Below are 15,084 nucleotides of genomic sequence, written 5' to 3'. Positions count from 1 at the left end.
CTTCTTCTTATGATTGACTTATATAGTACAATTATAGAGGTTGTTTTATAGATGTAGCCAAAGACTTCATTGTTTCCTAATGAACTTAGATAATCATATTATCCTCCCTCAAATCAATTGATTTGTTGCTTTTGAAAAACAACTGTTTCATTTGTCAGATCTTCATTTGCCTACTTAATGCAAGCAATTTTTCAGTATTTCTTTAACTCATAATGAGATCTTGCTATTTTGTTTTGTTTTGTTTTGTTTTGTTTTGTTTTGAGAGTGCAATATGATAGTATTTTTTGTTCTCTAAATCTTTGTGGTTCCTGAGTTTGGCTAGTGAGTAATGCCATTTGGTTTGATCCATTGGATCTCAGGTTTTGGATGGAGAGCATCAAGAGTTTGAATAGTGGGGAATATTTCTCTGAAAATTTTTGTTAATTTCTTTAGTTTTCTGAGCTCTTGATTGTTCGAGTTTTTATAGCAAAAGGTGTCTGTATTTATATTATGACACTGGATGTTGACTTCTGGGTAGGGTAAATCGATGTTTGGCTGTTTTTTAAGTGATGCCTTTTTAGTGTATCTTTCCATACTGTGAAACTTTTGCCTTTCTACAAAACATTGTGACTGTAAATGTTCAGGCAATTAATACTAAGATTTAAGGGAAGCCTAAATGTGACCATTTCATAGGTAGAAAGGAGTGCTTCTAGATGGCCTCCATCAGCATAGTTTGCAGTAAATGAGTGCTCTGCTCATTGTTGTATAGAGAACTTTAGATCTTTGGCCTAAGATCTGAATGATGCAATTTACCTTTCCATTTGGGGTCCTCTTGATATATTCTCTCGACATACTCACTGCCTGAGAGTCCTTTTCCAGTGACAAAAATATTTTAGTTTTCTGCAACCCATGGATATTCTGTTGAGTGAAATCTTGGTGTGTTACTATTTGGAAAGAATAGAAACTGATCCATAGTTTTTCTGTTGTTCATAAATTAGAAAAGCAGAGATTTAGTGGTTAGATGGTTTTTATGGTTTTCACATATTCAGCTGGCCAAGTATATGTAGACAGCAATATCAGAAATCAAGAAAAATACTATTTTGTTTAAATTGTTAAGTGACCTAATATAAGGTTTGTTTTCTTTTGTGGTTTGAATTTGATACTTACCTGATTGGGCAATGTTCATTCTTTTCTGTCATTCTAAATGTTGGTTTTGTTACTTTTAAAGAAGCCTGCCAGCTCATTAAAATTCACCATCATCCTTTTTGTTTTGTTTTCCAGGCCCTGAACCAGTTGTTTGAGAAGATCATGGCTTTAGACATTGATGAGCGCCACCTCCTGCGTCTTGGTCATGGAGAAGAAGAGCTAGAGACAGAAAAAGATTTCAGTAGGTGAGCAAATAGGGATGAGTTTTTGAAATGGTACACAAAACCGTTTTTAACCTTCTCTTTTTCTTTATTAAAGAAACAGGAGGGGACAAGAGCCATGAATAATCCAACTTAATTCTGAAAGATTCTAGCATAACCACTTATAGTTGACCTAAATATCCTGATCTCCCTCCACTCTGTGTGTTTATGCCATTTTTTCCCTGAAGAATATAGTTATTTCAGTAAAGAGAGTTATCTTGTTCATCTTTTTAAAATTACAGATTTCCATTTGTTGTCTATTTATTGAGATAGTTTTTAATGTTGCCAACTCAAACTGTACAGGTTTACATGATTCCTTTTCACATTTCATGCAAACATTTAATTTGCATATATGTTAGACACCAGTTAAGAAGTTGGTTCATTAAGGGGCTCCTGGGTAGCTTAGTTGGTTAAGCGTCCGACTTTCGCTTGGGTCATGATCTCACGGTTCGTGGGTTCGAGCCCCGCGTCGGGCTCTGTGCTGACTGCCAGCTCAGAGCCTGGAGCCTGTTTCGGAGTCTGTGACTCCCTCTCTCTCTGACCCTCCCCTGCTCATGCTGTCTCTCTCTCTGTCTCCTAGAAATAAATAAAACATTAAAAAAAAAAAAAAAAGAAGTTGGTTCATTAATGAAACACAGTCAGAGATTAATGATAGTAAAAGCTTTGGGGTTGTGAGTATTGTTGTAAGCACAGGTACTTAATTGCCATTTAGCTGGACTTTGTTTAACAGTACGTATTATAAAGTAACTAAAAGTTTACAAATCAAAATTTCTTCTACTGTTAGTATTTTAGATTTTCCCTTCCAAGTTCATTTATAATAGCTCATTTCATTTATATTGAAATCCATTTTTAAAGCATGATTTCAGACAATGGTCATAACAAACAGCTGCCCATATTTAATACAGCCTTTAGCTATTGAACATGACCTTTGACTAAATTGATCATAGACATCAAAAGAACTAAAGGAGTTTTAAATTATTATGTTGCATCTATTTTGAGTTCTTCTATTACAGAGCTCACCAAACATTTGTTAGCTTCTGAAAAGTCATAGGGCAAAGAACACACATTAAGTTATATTTGCGGCTCTAGATTTCTTAATTTTGGACTAGCCAGAGTTACTCCTCTGAATTCTTGCCATGGATATTTCATCATATTAAACTTACAGAAGTGGGCTAGACTCTAAAACTTAATAATCCAGCATTCAGTCAACATAAAGATGGTATTATAATTATACCGCAGTAGCATCTGTAGTTTTTTAAAGAATGTTAGAATAGAACAGAAGTAGAACTTAAAAAAGGATTTCAGATAATACCAAGTTTCCAAAGCAAGTAATAGTTTTTGCTTTCTGATAGACAAGCCAAGTCCTAGCTCTGTTAACTAGGTATGTACTTGTCACATTGGGCACATTTTTCATTTTCCTCCCTCTGTCATAATTAAAAGGAAAAACAGTATCATTTCATATAGTAAAAGTAACATCATTTTGCATAAAGAAAAATTTTCAAACCTTGTGAGATTAAGGAGGAGTGGTCATACATAATTCCACTACTCCAAAACAACTTTTCGGTATTCATCTTTCTAATAATCAGCTGTAATCATGCTATTATTTATAATTGTATACATTGCTTCTTTAAATTAAGACTTTAGTTTTTTAGTGTAGTTGTAGATTTATGGAATAATAGGACAAATAGTAGCACTTAGAGTTCCGTTGTTTATTTTTAAATTTAACCCTATATCACAAGAATTTTGGCATTTTATTACAGACTTCTGTATAAGCATCTTCAGTTTTTTCCCAATTACCAAAGTGTTTACTGTAGAAAACGTTTTAAGATCTAGATAAGCAAACAGAAAAAAGTTACCTCCTATGATGTTTATATCCTTCTGAATTAGGAAATTCATTAAACATAGACAATGTGTTACAGCCCTTTATTCTCAATCATTCTCGCTGCCTCAAGTGAATTTCTGAACTATGGAGGAGCATTCAGGACCATGACTTCTCTGGGGCGCCTGGGTGGCTCAGTTGGTTCAGCATCCGACTTCAGCTCAGGTCATGATCTCACAGTTTGTGGGTTCGAGCCCCACGTCAGGCTCTGTGCAACAACTAGCTCAGAGCCTGGAGCCTGCTTCAGATTCTGTATCTCCCTCTCTCTCTTACCCTTCCCCTGCTCACGCTGTCTCTCTCTCTCTCAGAAATAAATAGAACATTTAAAAAAATTAAAAAAGGAACATGACTTCTTCCTTTGACCCGTCTTTAAACATGAGAACAGCCGTGTTTACGCTATGTTAATGTTGTTTTTTTTTTTAATGTTGAAAGGTTATGGAAGGCACTTGTTATTGTGGAAAGAGTATGTACAGGTTTTGGGATCCAGTTCTGATACACTGCTTTTTTTTTCTTAAATATATACCTCTGGGCCAGGTATTTTTCAAATTTCAGTTTTCTGACTCATTTAGCAAATATTTATGAGCCTAGTAGATTCAGGTGCAAAATTTTGCAGGCTGAGATAACAAAGAATGATTAAGCATTTTAAGTTTGGGGTTTGTTTCTTTGTTTTTTAAGTTTTTATTTATTTATTTTGAGGGAGGGGCATGAGTTGGGGAAGGACAGAGAGAGAATCCCAAGCAGGCTCTGAACTGTCAGCCCATTTTGGGGCTCCATCACGAGCCATGAGATCATGACCTGAGCCAAAATCAAGAGTTGGACACACAACCGACTAAGCCACCCAGGCACCCTACTCAAATACATTTTAAAATTACTTGTCAAAGCCTTTAGAATTAATCTACTTCTATGATAGTATAAAACAGTGCTATTCAAAGCAGCCATTCCATAAACTATGTATTCTTGGTCTGTGATAAGATGAACTAGCACCAGAATGCACTGTACTTTCTTCTTTGTTAAGGTCTTGTTATGGGGGGCAGGGGAGGGGGTAAAAAAGAATGATGTGTTAAGTGGTGCCTTTAGTGATGCAGTTGATTTTCCTTCCTCACAGACCACTCATATGTTTATAGATCAGCACTGATCCAAGAACTACCACTTATATTGAATATAAACAACGTTTTCTACTGTTTTTTTTTTTCTATGTGGCCATTTATAGTTTTTACTATGATCTTAAATATTTTGCTGACAGTCTCCTTGAACGTCTCTTCTTTACATAATTTTGCTTTTTTGCTTAATCGAAACATTTAGATATGGAAGAGTTAATTATGTCCTGGCTCGAAGAATAGAACTTTTAGAAGAAGTCAAACGCTTGCAAAAGAGTCTAGGGGTCCCAGGAGATGCTTCATATACATGTGAAACTGCAGGCTATTTCTTCTTATATCAGGTAGGAGATTAAGAGTTTTTAAATATATGGGCTTCATTTGGAAACTGGGATGGGTTCTTGAGATTCTTCCTGAAAGCTTTTTTTTTTTTTTTTTGGTCAAGTAGAATAAAATATATGCTCTTGTCAAAGCTCTGTTTGTTAAGTACTTTATTTCCTGTTATCTTCAATTTTCTTGGCTAAATGACTGTTTGATGACTCATTCACTGAAAGGCCAGTGTTGCTACTTTTTAATTTTATTACTTTTTTCTTTCTTGCTATTGACAAATATTCTAGTCTCTCTTTTTTAATTTTCCTTACTGTAGAATTATAACTAAATATGCTAGCTACCCAGTGGTAACAAAGTACAGTTCTGTAACCTACTTTTACTCTTCATGTTAATCAACTAATGAAGAAAAACACATTCTCCTTTTAAATTTTCAGAAATTTAGTATGTTTTACAAGCAATTTCAAAATTAGGGGTTTAAGTTAAAAATTGTTTTGACTTCAGTTTAAAGGTGTGCTTTTTTTTTGTTAGGGTTAATTTTTGGGGGTGTGAGACATATTGAGAAATAGAAAGCTAAATGAAAAATGAACAGAAATAAACCTTAATAATCAGTTTGCTAATAATTTTAAACAGAGTAAGGCATAATGATATAATGTAGAATTTTGTATAACGTTATTCTCTTTTCATGTTATTCATATATTTTAAAAAATTTTTTTAATGNTCATGACCTAAGCGAAAGTCGGACGCTTAACCGACTAAGCCACCCAGGCGCCCCATAATGTTTACTTATTTTTTTAAAATTTTTTAATGTTTTAATTTTTTTCTGAGAGATACAGAGACAGCATGAGCAGGGGAGGGTCAGAGAGAGAGGGAGACACAGAATCCGAAACAGGCTCCAGGCTGTCAGCACAGAGCCTGACGCGGGGCTTGAACCCATGAACCATGAGATCATGACCTGAGCCGAAGTCGGACACTTAACCAACTGAGCCACCCAGACACCCCCATATATTTAAGTCTAAATTGTAACATTGAAATTTTTAAATGTATTTTAAAGGATAGGTCTATGCTCATTATAAGTAGATGCACAAACCAGTTCAGTCCATTCAGATTGAGCAGATTTCACGATTGTGACACAGAGAAGATATACATCATCTTGCATAGTAGTCTGCATTAGATTCAGGCAGTTTAGAACTTTGAATAATGGAGTAAAGATCATGCCTAACTATATATTTGGCACAAAATAAAAATCACTGGCCTCTCAGTGAAAACTACCTTTAAAAGTAGGAGCAATAACCTGTAAATTTGTGGAGGCTTAAGTAATTGATTTGGGAAAAAATAACTTGAGACTTCACAGTATAGATTAACAATTTCCAACATGTAAGAATCACATTGGGAGAGTTATTTTAAAATAAAAACAGAGGGAGGCAAACCATAAGAGACTTTTAAATAGAGAACAAACTGAGGATTGCTGAAGGGGAGGTGGGTGGGGGGATCGGGTTAAATGGGTGATGGGTATTAAGGAGGGCACTTGCTGGGATGAACACTAGGTGTTATGTGTAAGTGATGAGTCACTGGGTTCTACTCCTGAAACCCGTACTACACTGTATGTTAACTAACTTGAATTTAAATAAATTAAGTTTTTAAAAGAAATTGTCAAGTTTTGTCTCTAGAGATTCTCTTTCAGTAAGACGTGGCATCCAGAACTCTACGTCTTTATTTCGCCTCTCATATGTTCTGCCTAAGAACCGTACTTGGAGAAACCCTGAAGTTGTAAAAGAAAAAGACGAGGAGAATTGCCAAAATTGAGACAGGGAACCGCATGGTAGTGGCATAGTAAAACATACCAAGATGTAATCAAGCTATATCACAAAAGTCATAAAATAAGTTTTCAGGCATATAATCAGTTTAACAGAAGTTCTTTGTAAATGTACTAAAGAGGATCGGAAATACTAGAAAGGTCCGGGAGAAGGGCGGAAAGTGCCAAATTTACTTAAATGGTGCTAAAGTGGGACTTACCGTATATGGGGAGACACTGAGATACTGAAAAAATAAAGAATTTCTTTGTTCAGAGAGTTGTTTTGTTTTGTTTTGTTTTTTAAACATCAGTAATGCTGTTTTCAGTATCCATGGAGAATCTGAAATGTCTAAGATCAAAAAGTCCCATGAGATGACCCTGAGGTTCTTTCCAGTTTTTACATTTTTGATTAAAGAACCTTTTTTTCTATAGTCGTAAAGGTCACTTTTATAAAAGAAGGGCAGTCTGTCAGTGACTTAGATAAGAAATAGTCTTGCTGGCTCAAGGACTGCTTTTTTTTTTCTCCCTTTCCCTTAGCAAATCTTATTTTTACTGGATACCTTTTTTATTTTATCACTTAAAACATAATAACTAGCTGGGAAATTTAATGTCAAGTCCCTTTTTTTCACAGGTCATGTCCCGTTGGGAAGAGTATATCAGCAAAGTGAAAAATAAAGGTAATACGCTGCCAGATGTCACAGAAGTGTCCACTTTCTTCCCTTTTCATGAGTACTTTGCAAATGCCCCTCAGCCCATTTTTAAAGGCCGATCTTATGAAGAAGACATGGAAATTGCTGAAGGATGTTTCAGGCATATTAAGAAAATCTTTACTCAGCTTGAGGTAAGGATTTGCAAGGTTTTTTTTTTTTAAACTTTCCTTTAAAAGTTTTAAGTTTCGTTGGGTTTAGGTTTTTGTTTTTTAATGAAGTAAATGTGGAATAGTCACATGTTACCAACCGGAAGTGAGATTATTGAAAACATTTATAGGGGCACCTGGATGGCTCAGTCAGTTAAGTGTCTGACACTTGATTTCAGCTCAGGTCGTGATCTCACAGTTTGTGGGATGAAGCCCTGCGTTGGGCTCTGTGCTGAAAGCTCTGAGTCTGCTTGGGATTCTCCCTCTTCCTCCCTCTCTGCCCCTTCCCTCCTCGTGAGTGCATGTACACTCGCTCGCTTGCTGTCTCTGTTTCTCTCTCTCAAAATAAATTATCACTTCAAAAAAGAAAACATTTATAGTTTTATTTCAAGAAATGAGTAAAAATTAAGATATGAATTGAATCCCCATTAATTTTACTTTTCTGGTATAAAAAAGTCTTCGAATTTAAGAAAGGAATGCTTCCCTAAGGAGATTCGAAAGGCAGCTATGCTCATCACTGTACCACCAACGCTGCTCAGCCCATTCCCTAAGGAGATTTGATAGTGTTTCTTTGAATTGGAATCTGAGACTGCCATATGGCCATAATGCATGTTCTTTATGCCTTTTAACCAGTGGCAAAAAGTGAGCTTGCTTTGTTAGCCAGATTGATTCATTTTGAGTATTAAGGTAAAATAAGAGAAAAAAAAATGTCTGGAATCCAGGCACATATGCCAGACCCCTTGTGCTTATAGTTTTCTCATCCTCTATGGAAAACATCATTTGAAGACTTAGCATAAAGGGATCACATTCAGGCTCAGATTCCTTAGTAGGATGATTCAGGATTACTCCAAGTAAAAGGAGGAATGACTTTGTTTTATTTGTACCTTTTAGATAAGATTCTATCCCTTCTTCCTAGAAGAGTATCTGGCACATAGTATATGTTTACTAAATATGTATGAGCAGGTCAGTGGATGGGTGGATGGACAGTAGGTACAGAATAATAAATATACATGGGGCACCTGGGTGGCTCAGTTGGTTAAGCGTCCGACTTCGCCTCAGGTCATGGTCTCACAGTGTGTAAGTTCAAGCCCTGTGTCGGGCTCTGTGCTGACAGCTCAGGGCCTGGAGCCTGCTTCAGATTCTGCGTCTCCTTCTCTCTCTACCCTTCCCCTGCTCACTCCCTGTTTCTCAAAAATAAATAAACGTTAAAAAACATTAAAAAAAAGAATAATAAATATACAGTATACTAATAAATAAAATATTAGAACCTATGAAACAATATTAGAGTATGTTTATTACATAAACGGAAACTAAAAGGATAAAAACATATTTATTTCATAATAGTAGCTGTCTTAGGAGAGGGTGGGAGAGATTTAAACAGAGTACCTCTCTCATACCTGTATTTTTTTAGTTATTTAAAAAACAATCATGTTAAAAATGTCAGAAGTTAAGTATGACATAATGATCAGAGTTTATAAAACTTGATTTTAGATTCTCTGCTTGGGTTTGTCTGCTCCTCCCTCAGCATCTGCTGTCCATCCTCTACTCTGCTCTATGGGGGGTTCTCTGCCATGGTCAGAGGTGGGGCTGATCCTTGGAGATTTCATTTCCTGCCCTCCCTTATCAATTGACTTCTGGCTGGGTTTAGCCAATAAAATCGTGGCTGAAAAAGAGAAGCTAGGATATTTTTCCACCAGCTGCCTTGGATTTCATGTCTTCCATGGCTCCAGTTTGCTTTGGCCTGGCTCGCTCTGATTGGTCTGACTTATTCTGGTACCTCACTCCCTGGGCTCTGACAGCACTGCCTCCTTCCCTTGTGTGTCCTAGCATAGGAATGGTCAGATTCTACAGCGGTTCCTACTGTTGCTAATCTCTGGGGAACTTCGCCATTGCCTGGCTGGCTTTTGTGCTCCTCTCTCACCTGTGAAACCAGACTCCTGCATTTAATTCCTTTTGTTGTGAATACTTGAAATTGTTTCTGTTTTCATGGAGGGACTTTGAATAAAATAAATAGATACTTTATTTAGTAATCTTGTTGATACAGTAAACATTTCATGTTATACAAAAACAGTCTAAATTATAGAGTGAATATCAGAATATCACAATTAAGACCTAATTAATAATGAACAGAATTATGATTCATTAGGCTTAGGTTGTGATTTATTTATATTAACTCATCAAGAATTAAGTCTGATAAACTGGATTGTAGGAATGTATGCATAAAATGTATTATCTAACACAGTCTCTCACTGACTCCCACTCCCATAGGAATTCAGAGCTTCTGAACTGCTTCGAAGTGGACTGGACAGATCTAAATACCTTTTGGTGAAAGAAGCCAAAATCATTGCTATGACTTGTACTCATGCTGCCTTAAAACGACATGATTTAGTCAAGCTAGGTTTCAAGGTAGAGACTTACATTTTAATTCAGCATCTGTTCAGCTGTTGGTTTATTTCCCTTTTTTTCCCCTTCCCTTCCCTTCCTCTTCCCCCTTCCCCCTTCATTTAACCCCTTCCCCCTTCCCTTTCCCTTTCCCTTCTCCTTCCCTTCCCTTGGCCATTTCCCTTGGAGATTGCTTATTACCTCTGAAGTTCACATTTAAAATTACTAAAAAATGTCTCTTCTGAAAATGATATTGACAATGTTTTTCACCTATGAGACATTTAATATATGCTTGCATTATTCATGTTTTAAATACACATCCACTCCCAGTTATTTGTTCATTCAGTAGAGGAAAAGCCTTCCTTATAAGGATATGGGATACTCATTTAGACTATAGAATGAGCTATTAAAATGATTTCATCATATGATAAAAGGAGAGTTAATGGGCACCATAGCCTGATAGCCTATGACTCATTTAAATTGGAATGTAATAAATGAGCAGTAAATTTGAACTTGCGGGTCCCGTAACTTTGGTAGTTAGTGATACTGGCCTAAACTCTGATTTTAATACGAATCATTTAACTTCTCTGAAACTGGTTTATCTGTTGTTTAAAATTAGGGTTTGTGTACTGGTTTGAATTCAAAGTTAGCAAAGCATTTGTTGTTAATGAAAGTAACTGAGAACTTTTAAATCTTGTGAGCTCACTGGAAGGTAGGTGCTAAAACAATTCATGGTGATAGAAGAGTTGCCGTCCTGGCTGAAAAGGCTCCTCAGCTGCCAGGTAGCAGAAGTACGATAAACTGTTAAAAGGTACTACAAACCTACACAAGTGGTGTGAATTTACCCTTTTGCAAATTATTAGTGAGAATTTTTCACCTAAATATTTTGTTTTTGGAACTGACATACAAAATATACTTGGGGCACCTCAGTGGCTCAGTTAGTGTCTGACTCTTGATTTCAGTTCAGGTCATGATCTCATGGTCTGTGGGTTCAAGCCCAGCATGGGCTCTGCACTTACAGTGCAGAACGTACTTGGGATTCTTTCTCCTCTCTCTCTGCCCCTCCTGCACATATTCTCTCTCTCTCTCTTAGAATAAATAATTGTTAAAATATATAAATAAAATATACTTTATTTGATATTAAATCACATCAGTTTACTAACAAGGGAAATGATGCAGTCGTAATTAAGATTTTATGGTGTCATGCATGTTCTAAAAAACATTACTTGTAGCTTATCAAATTCTCATTAATCATTTATTTAATTGTTCTATACATATGTGGTTAGCATGAGTGCTGATAGTATTCCTCAGATTTTTTATATTTTTAATTTTGAAGTTTTATCATGCTTAGACATCTGCATCTGGTTTAAGCACTTAAAAACCCTTTAGAGCTACTTAACATTAAGAAAGGTCAGTCCCCTACTCCCCTGATAAACCTGATAAACTCCCCTGATAAAACTCCTTTAGTATTTCCTCTGTTTTTTGCATTTTAGACATTTTCATTTGACCTTGTGTTGTTCCCACAGGAACATGCGTGCACAGTCATATACCCTCTTCCTTCCTTAATATGCCCCATATGGTTATGTTATAATCTTACTTGGTGATCAAAATCGTCTTTTAAAAAGTAGAATCTGGGGCACCTGGGTGGCTCAGTCGGTTAAGCTTCCGACTTGAGCTCAGGTCATGATCTCGTGGTTCATGGATTCGAGCCCCACATTGGGCTCTGCTGCCAGCTCAGAGCCTGGAGCCTGCTTCAAATTCTGTGTCTCCCTCTCGCTGCCCTCTCCCACTCATGCTCTGCCTCTCAAAAATAAATAAACATTAAACAAATTTTATTTTGAGTAGAATCTATATGTATATTTTTGGTAAGTTAAATTGCATTAGATTTTCAGAGTTATTTTTCTGAAAGCAGGGTCTTTAAACCATCTTCTTTGAGCTGCTCCCACTCTTTTTCATATCATGTCTATTGTCCTGAGAGTCCATGCAGGGACTTGTGAGAAAATGTGGCTCTTGGAACTCTTAAGCTCCCACAAGTATGACCTAATTAATCCTTGTAATAGGGAAATTCAGCATCAGATAGAGCTAGAGAAGACACCCATCCACATGCGTAAACCTTTAGGCATTTTCAGTAGGAAACAGTATAGAATTGAACCTTAACTTTCATCATTGGATGTCCAATGGAAATTCATCTCAGCTATTTATCTTGGACAAATAGATACAAGCAGAGCTTGGTAAAGATGAATAGCACAGAAACTACAGTACTGAATATATAAACAATACTGCTTTTCATTGAAAAGCAGAGGGTTAATTATGCTTCTACCTTCTACCTCCCTAGAAAACAGACTAAGAGGAGAAAACCGTAAAAATACAAAACAAAGGAACTCTAATTTGTACTGCAATTCTCAAAGAAGGTATTTTACCAGTAAAACAAAGAAGAGGATGTTGCACTAAAGCAACGATCAGAATTAGAAGTGGAGGGGAAGGAAAACATGTTGAGAATAGATCTAGAAGAAAATTGGGCAGATGGAAGTAATCATCAAAGAATGAAAATTCCTTATGTTGGAGAAAGACTTGATTTTTCATTATTTTATAAGTGTGCAGTGCCTGACGTTACTGGAAACTGGGCTACTGGAAGGATACAGACATCAAACAAGTAAATACACAGATAGAACTACAAATTGTGATGTGCCATGAGACAAAGAGTTCTGGGGAATCACTTTTAGATTGGGAGGCCAGAGAAGACCTGGATAAAGTGGGTTTCAAGCTGGTACTTTAAGAATGAGAAAAAGGCAAGCAAACAAAAAATGAAGAGAGAATAGTATTGCATAGGGCCTAAAGCTGGAACCATTTCGCCATTTCTGAGAAAATGAAATAGGTCAACATGGTTGAAGTTTAATTAGTAAGGAGAAAGGTAGGAGAGGAAGACAGGGACCAAACTGAATATAAGCCCTTATTAATACATCTTTTGCAGCCCATGTTGAGGGATTTTTTTCCTAAGACAATTAGAAGCCACTGAAGGGTTTGAAACCGGTTGGTAACATGATCTGATGCCTGTTGTATCAGTGGTTGATGAGAGGCAAGCCCGGAAGGGGAGGGACTAGGAAGGAGATTTCTGGCAATAGAGTGGTGGCTTCCATATCAGTGGTGTGGTGGGTAGAAATGGAGAGGGAGTTTTGAAGATAAAATTTCAAGCTTTGGTGACAAATTGAATGCCAGGGGTGAAAAAGAGGTGGATTATCATGTGCTGGGTAGGATTCATAAGGGGGAAAAAAAATGTTCCCAGATACTATCTAGGTTAAGAGTATTGATGGAAATGACCTAATATGTAATCATAAATTCGTTCTTGCTTATGTAGAACTTAAAGAACTGAATTGAAAATAACTAAATTGATGTGCAATGCAAGAAATGATCCATGAGCTCTCCTCAAGGTAGAGTTGTTTATTTAGGGGGCTTCCCCGAGGTCTAAGGCTTGAACTAGAAAAGTGGGATCATGATAAATAAGATCATGAACTTTCTGTTTGAATAATTTGTATGATGTTATTTTTATCTGATACTATTTGGGTTTTTTTTTTTTTTTTTCTTTTGGATAGTTATGGTGGTAGTTGTTTGGCTTTCGAGCTGTCTTTGTGACAAGATTTCCTTTCTCTCCGTTTCTCAGTATGACAATATTTTAATGGAAGAGGCTGCGCAGATTCTGGAGATAGAAACTTTTATACCTCTTCTTCTACAGGTAAGAGACTAAGATCTGAGACAATGAAAGTAGACTTTGAAGAATTACGGGGGGCAGTGTCAAAAAGCTACACAGTTTTGGGGTGCTAATTGCCATAATTACATATTCTCTTTAACTTCATTATGTTTGCTCATCTATTTTAAGCCTGTAAACTTCCTTTAATCTGTTCATTGGTTATTTAGTAGTTTGTTTTCTTTCTGGGAGTACTATTTAAAAATTCATCGTTTATCTTTAAGTTTTGAAAAGACTTAGTAATTTTAATCAAGAAAATTACATTGTTATGCAGTTTGGATGGTAGATGAGCTATATTTTCATTTCTTTTGTTAGAGTTGTTTCTAGAATTGTTTTTGGTGTTCGCTGAGTACATGCTTTTCTTTATTTTATGCCTAAATTTTTTTGATCCAACTGGTAATGTTTAAGAATGTTTCTTATTGTACAATAGTCTTTACTATGGAAGAATTAAAAACAAAATGTGGAATTCCCAATTAAAATTTTTTTAATTTTTTTTAATTTATTTCTGAGAGAGAGAGACAGTGTGAGCAGGGGAGAGTTAGAGAAAAAGGGAGACACAGAATCCAAAACAGGCTCCAGGCTCTGAGCTAGCTGTCAGCACAGAGCCCGACGTGGGGCCTGAACCCACGAACCATGAGATCATGACCTGAGCCAAAGTTGGACGCTTAACTGACTGAGCCACGCAGGCTCCCCGGAATTCCCAATTTAAGAATAAAGACTGCTTTAATTTATAGATAAATTGAGTTCTAAACGTTGTTTTATAAGCCAAGTTATTTTGGACTTGGAATGCATTTTATCAGGGTATGTTTCAAGGAACAAGGAGATATGTAAAGCAGGAAATTAAAGCAATACTGTGGGAAATATTAAAGACATAATTTTTCTGCTTTGAAGGTTTTCAGAACTGGCTTGCATCATAATTGTGATACAAGGTGTCTTGTCTGACATCCTTCCATTTCCCTGATTGTGCATCTGTCTCCGTGTACCCTCTGCCTAATTCTGACCTGAGTCTGGATTGCCTTACCTCGTAGAGTAATTTCATGCTTGCCCTCTCAATCCCTCCACCCTCCCTCACCCACTGTGAGCCACAAGGGTGATGGCACCTGTTCGTGGTTCACAGGTCATTCTATACATTTGCCGCATTTCTCTCTGTGGAGCTGGTTAATGAAAATTAGTAAGCTTATAAAGCTGTTTTGTAAATAGCAGGACTCATATGATAAATTGGAGACTAACGGGGTAATATATTAGAGTAGTTTGTCATCTCCTCACTTTTCATTTCTAGAATCCTCAAGATGGTTTTAGCCGACTGAAACGCTGGATTATGATTGGTGATCATCACCAGTTACCTCCAGTCATTAAGAATATGGCCTTTCAGAAGTATTCAAATATGGAGCAGTCTCTCTTCACCCGCTTTGTCCGGGTTGGAGTTCCTACTGTGGACCTTGATGCTCAAGGGCGAGCCAGAGCAAGGTAAAGGAGCCTTAAATACTACCTGTTTAAGGACCTCTGTTCCCTGATCCAAGTATTTGATAGCATATTCTGTAGAGAGTCTAGTATTCCCAGCTGTCTAGGAACGTGGCATCTACAAATCTGAAAAAGTGCCTGTATTGCCTTTTGCATGGTTATG

The 15,084-nt window shown here is 36.6% G+C and overlaps 1 protein-coding gene across 1 annotated transcript in view; it reads left to right on the top strand.

Annotated features, from left to right (window-relative positions):
* Positions 1-15,084, top strand: part of AQR (aquarius intron-binding spliceosomal factor) — a 95,933-nt gene that overhangs the window by 63,812 nt on the left and 17,037 nt on the right. The window contains exons 25-30 of the mRNA XM_077771681.1: positions 1,261-1,370; positions 4,567-4,702; positions 7,112-7,321; positions 9,605-9,742; positions 13,377-13,448; positions 14,740-14,927. Coding sequence (XP_077627807.1) covers positions 1,261-1,370; positions 4,567-4,702; positions 7,112-7,321; positions 9,605-9,742; positions 13,377-13,448; positions 14,740-14,927 — 854 coding nt within the window. The remainder of the gene's footprint in view (positions 1-1,260; positions 1,371-4,566; positions 4,703-7,111; positions 7,322-9,604; positions 9,743-13,376; positions 13,449-14,739; positions 14,928-15,084) is intronic.

The sequence above is a fragment of the Crocuta crocuta genome, unplaced genomic scaffold (genome assembly GCF_008692635.1).
Source record: "Crocuta crocuta isolate KB4526 unplaced genomic scaffold, BGI_CrCroc_1.0 scaffold156, whole genome shotgun sequence".
Classification (NCBI taxonomy): Eukaryota; Metazoa; Chordata; class Mammalia; order Carnivora; family Hyaenidae; genus Crocuta; species Crocuta crocuta.
Note: the sequence above shows the minus strand (reverse complement) of the source record. Positions and strands in the feature narration are given on the sequence as shown.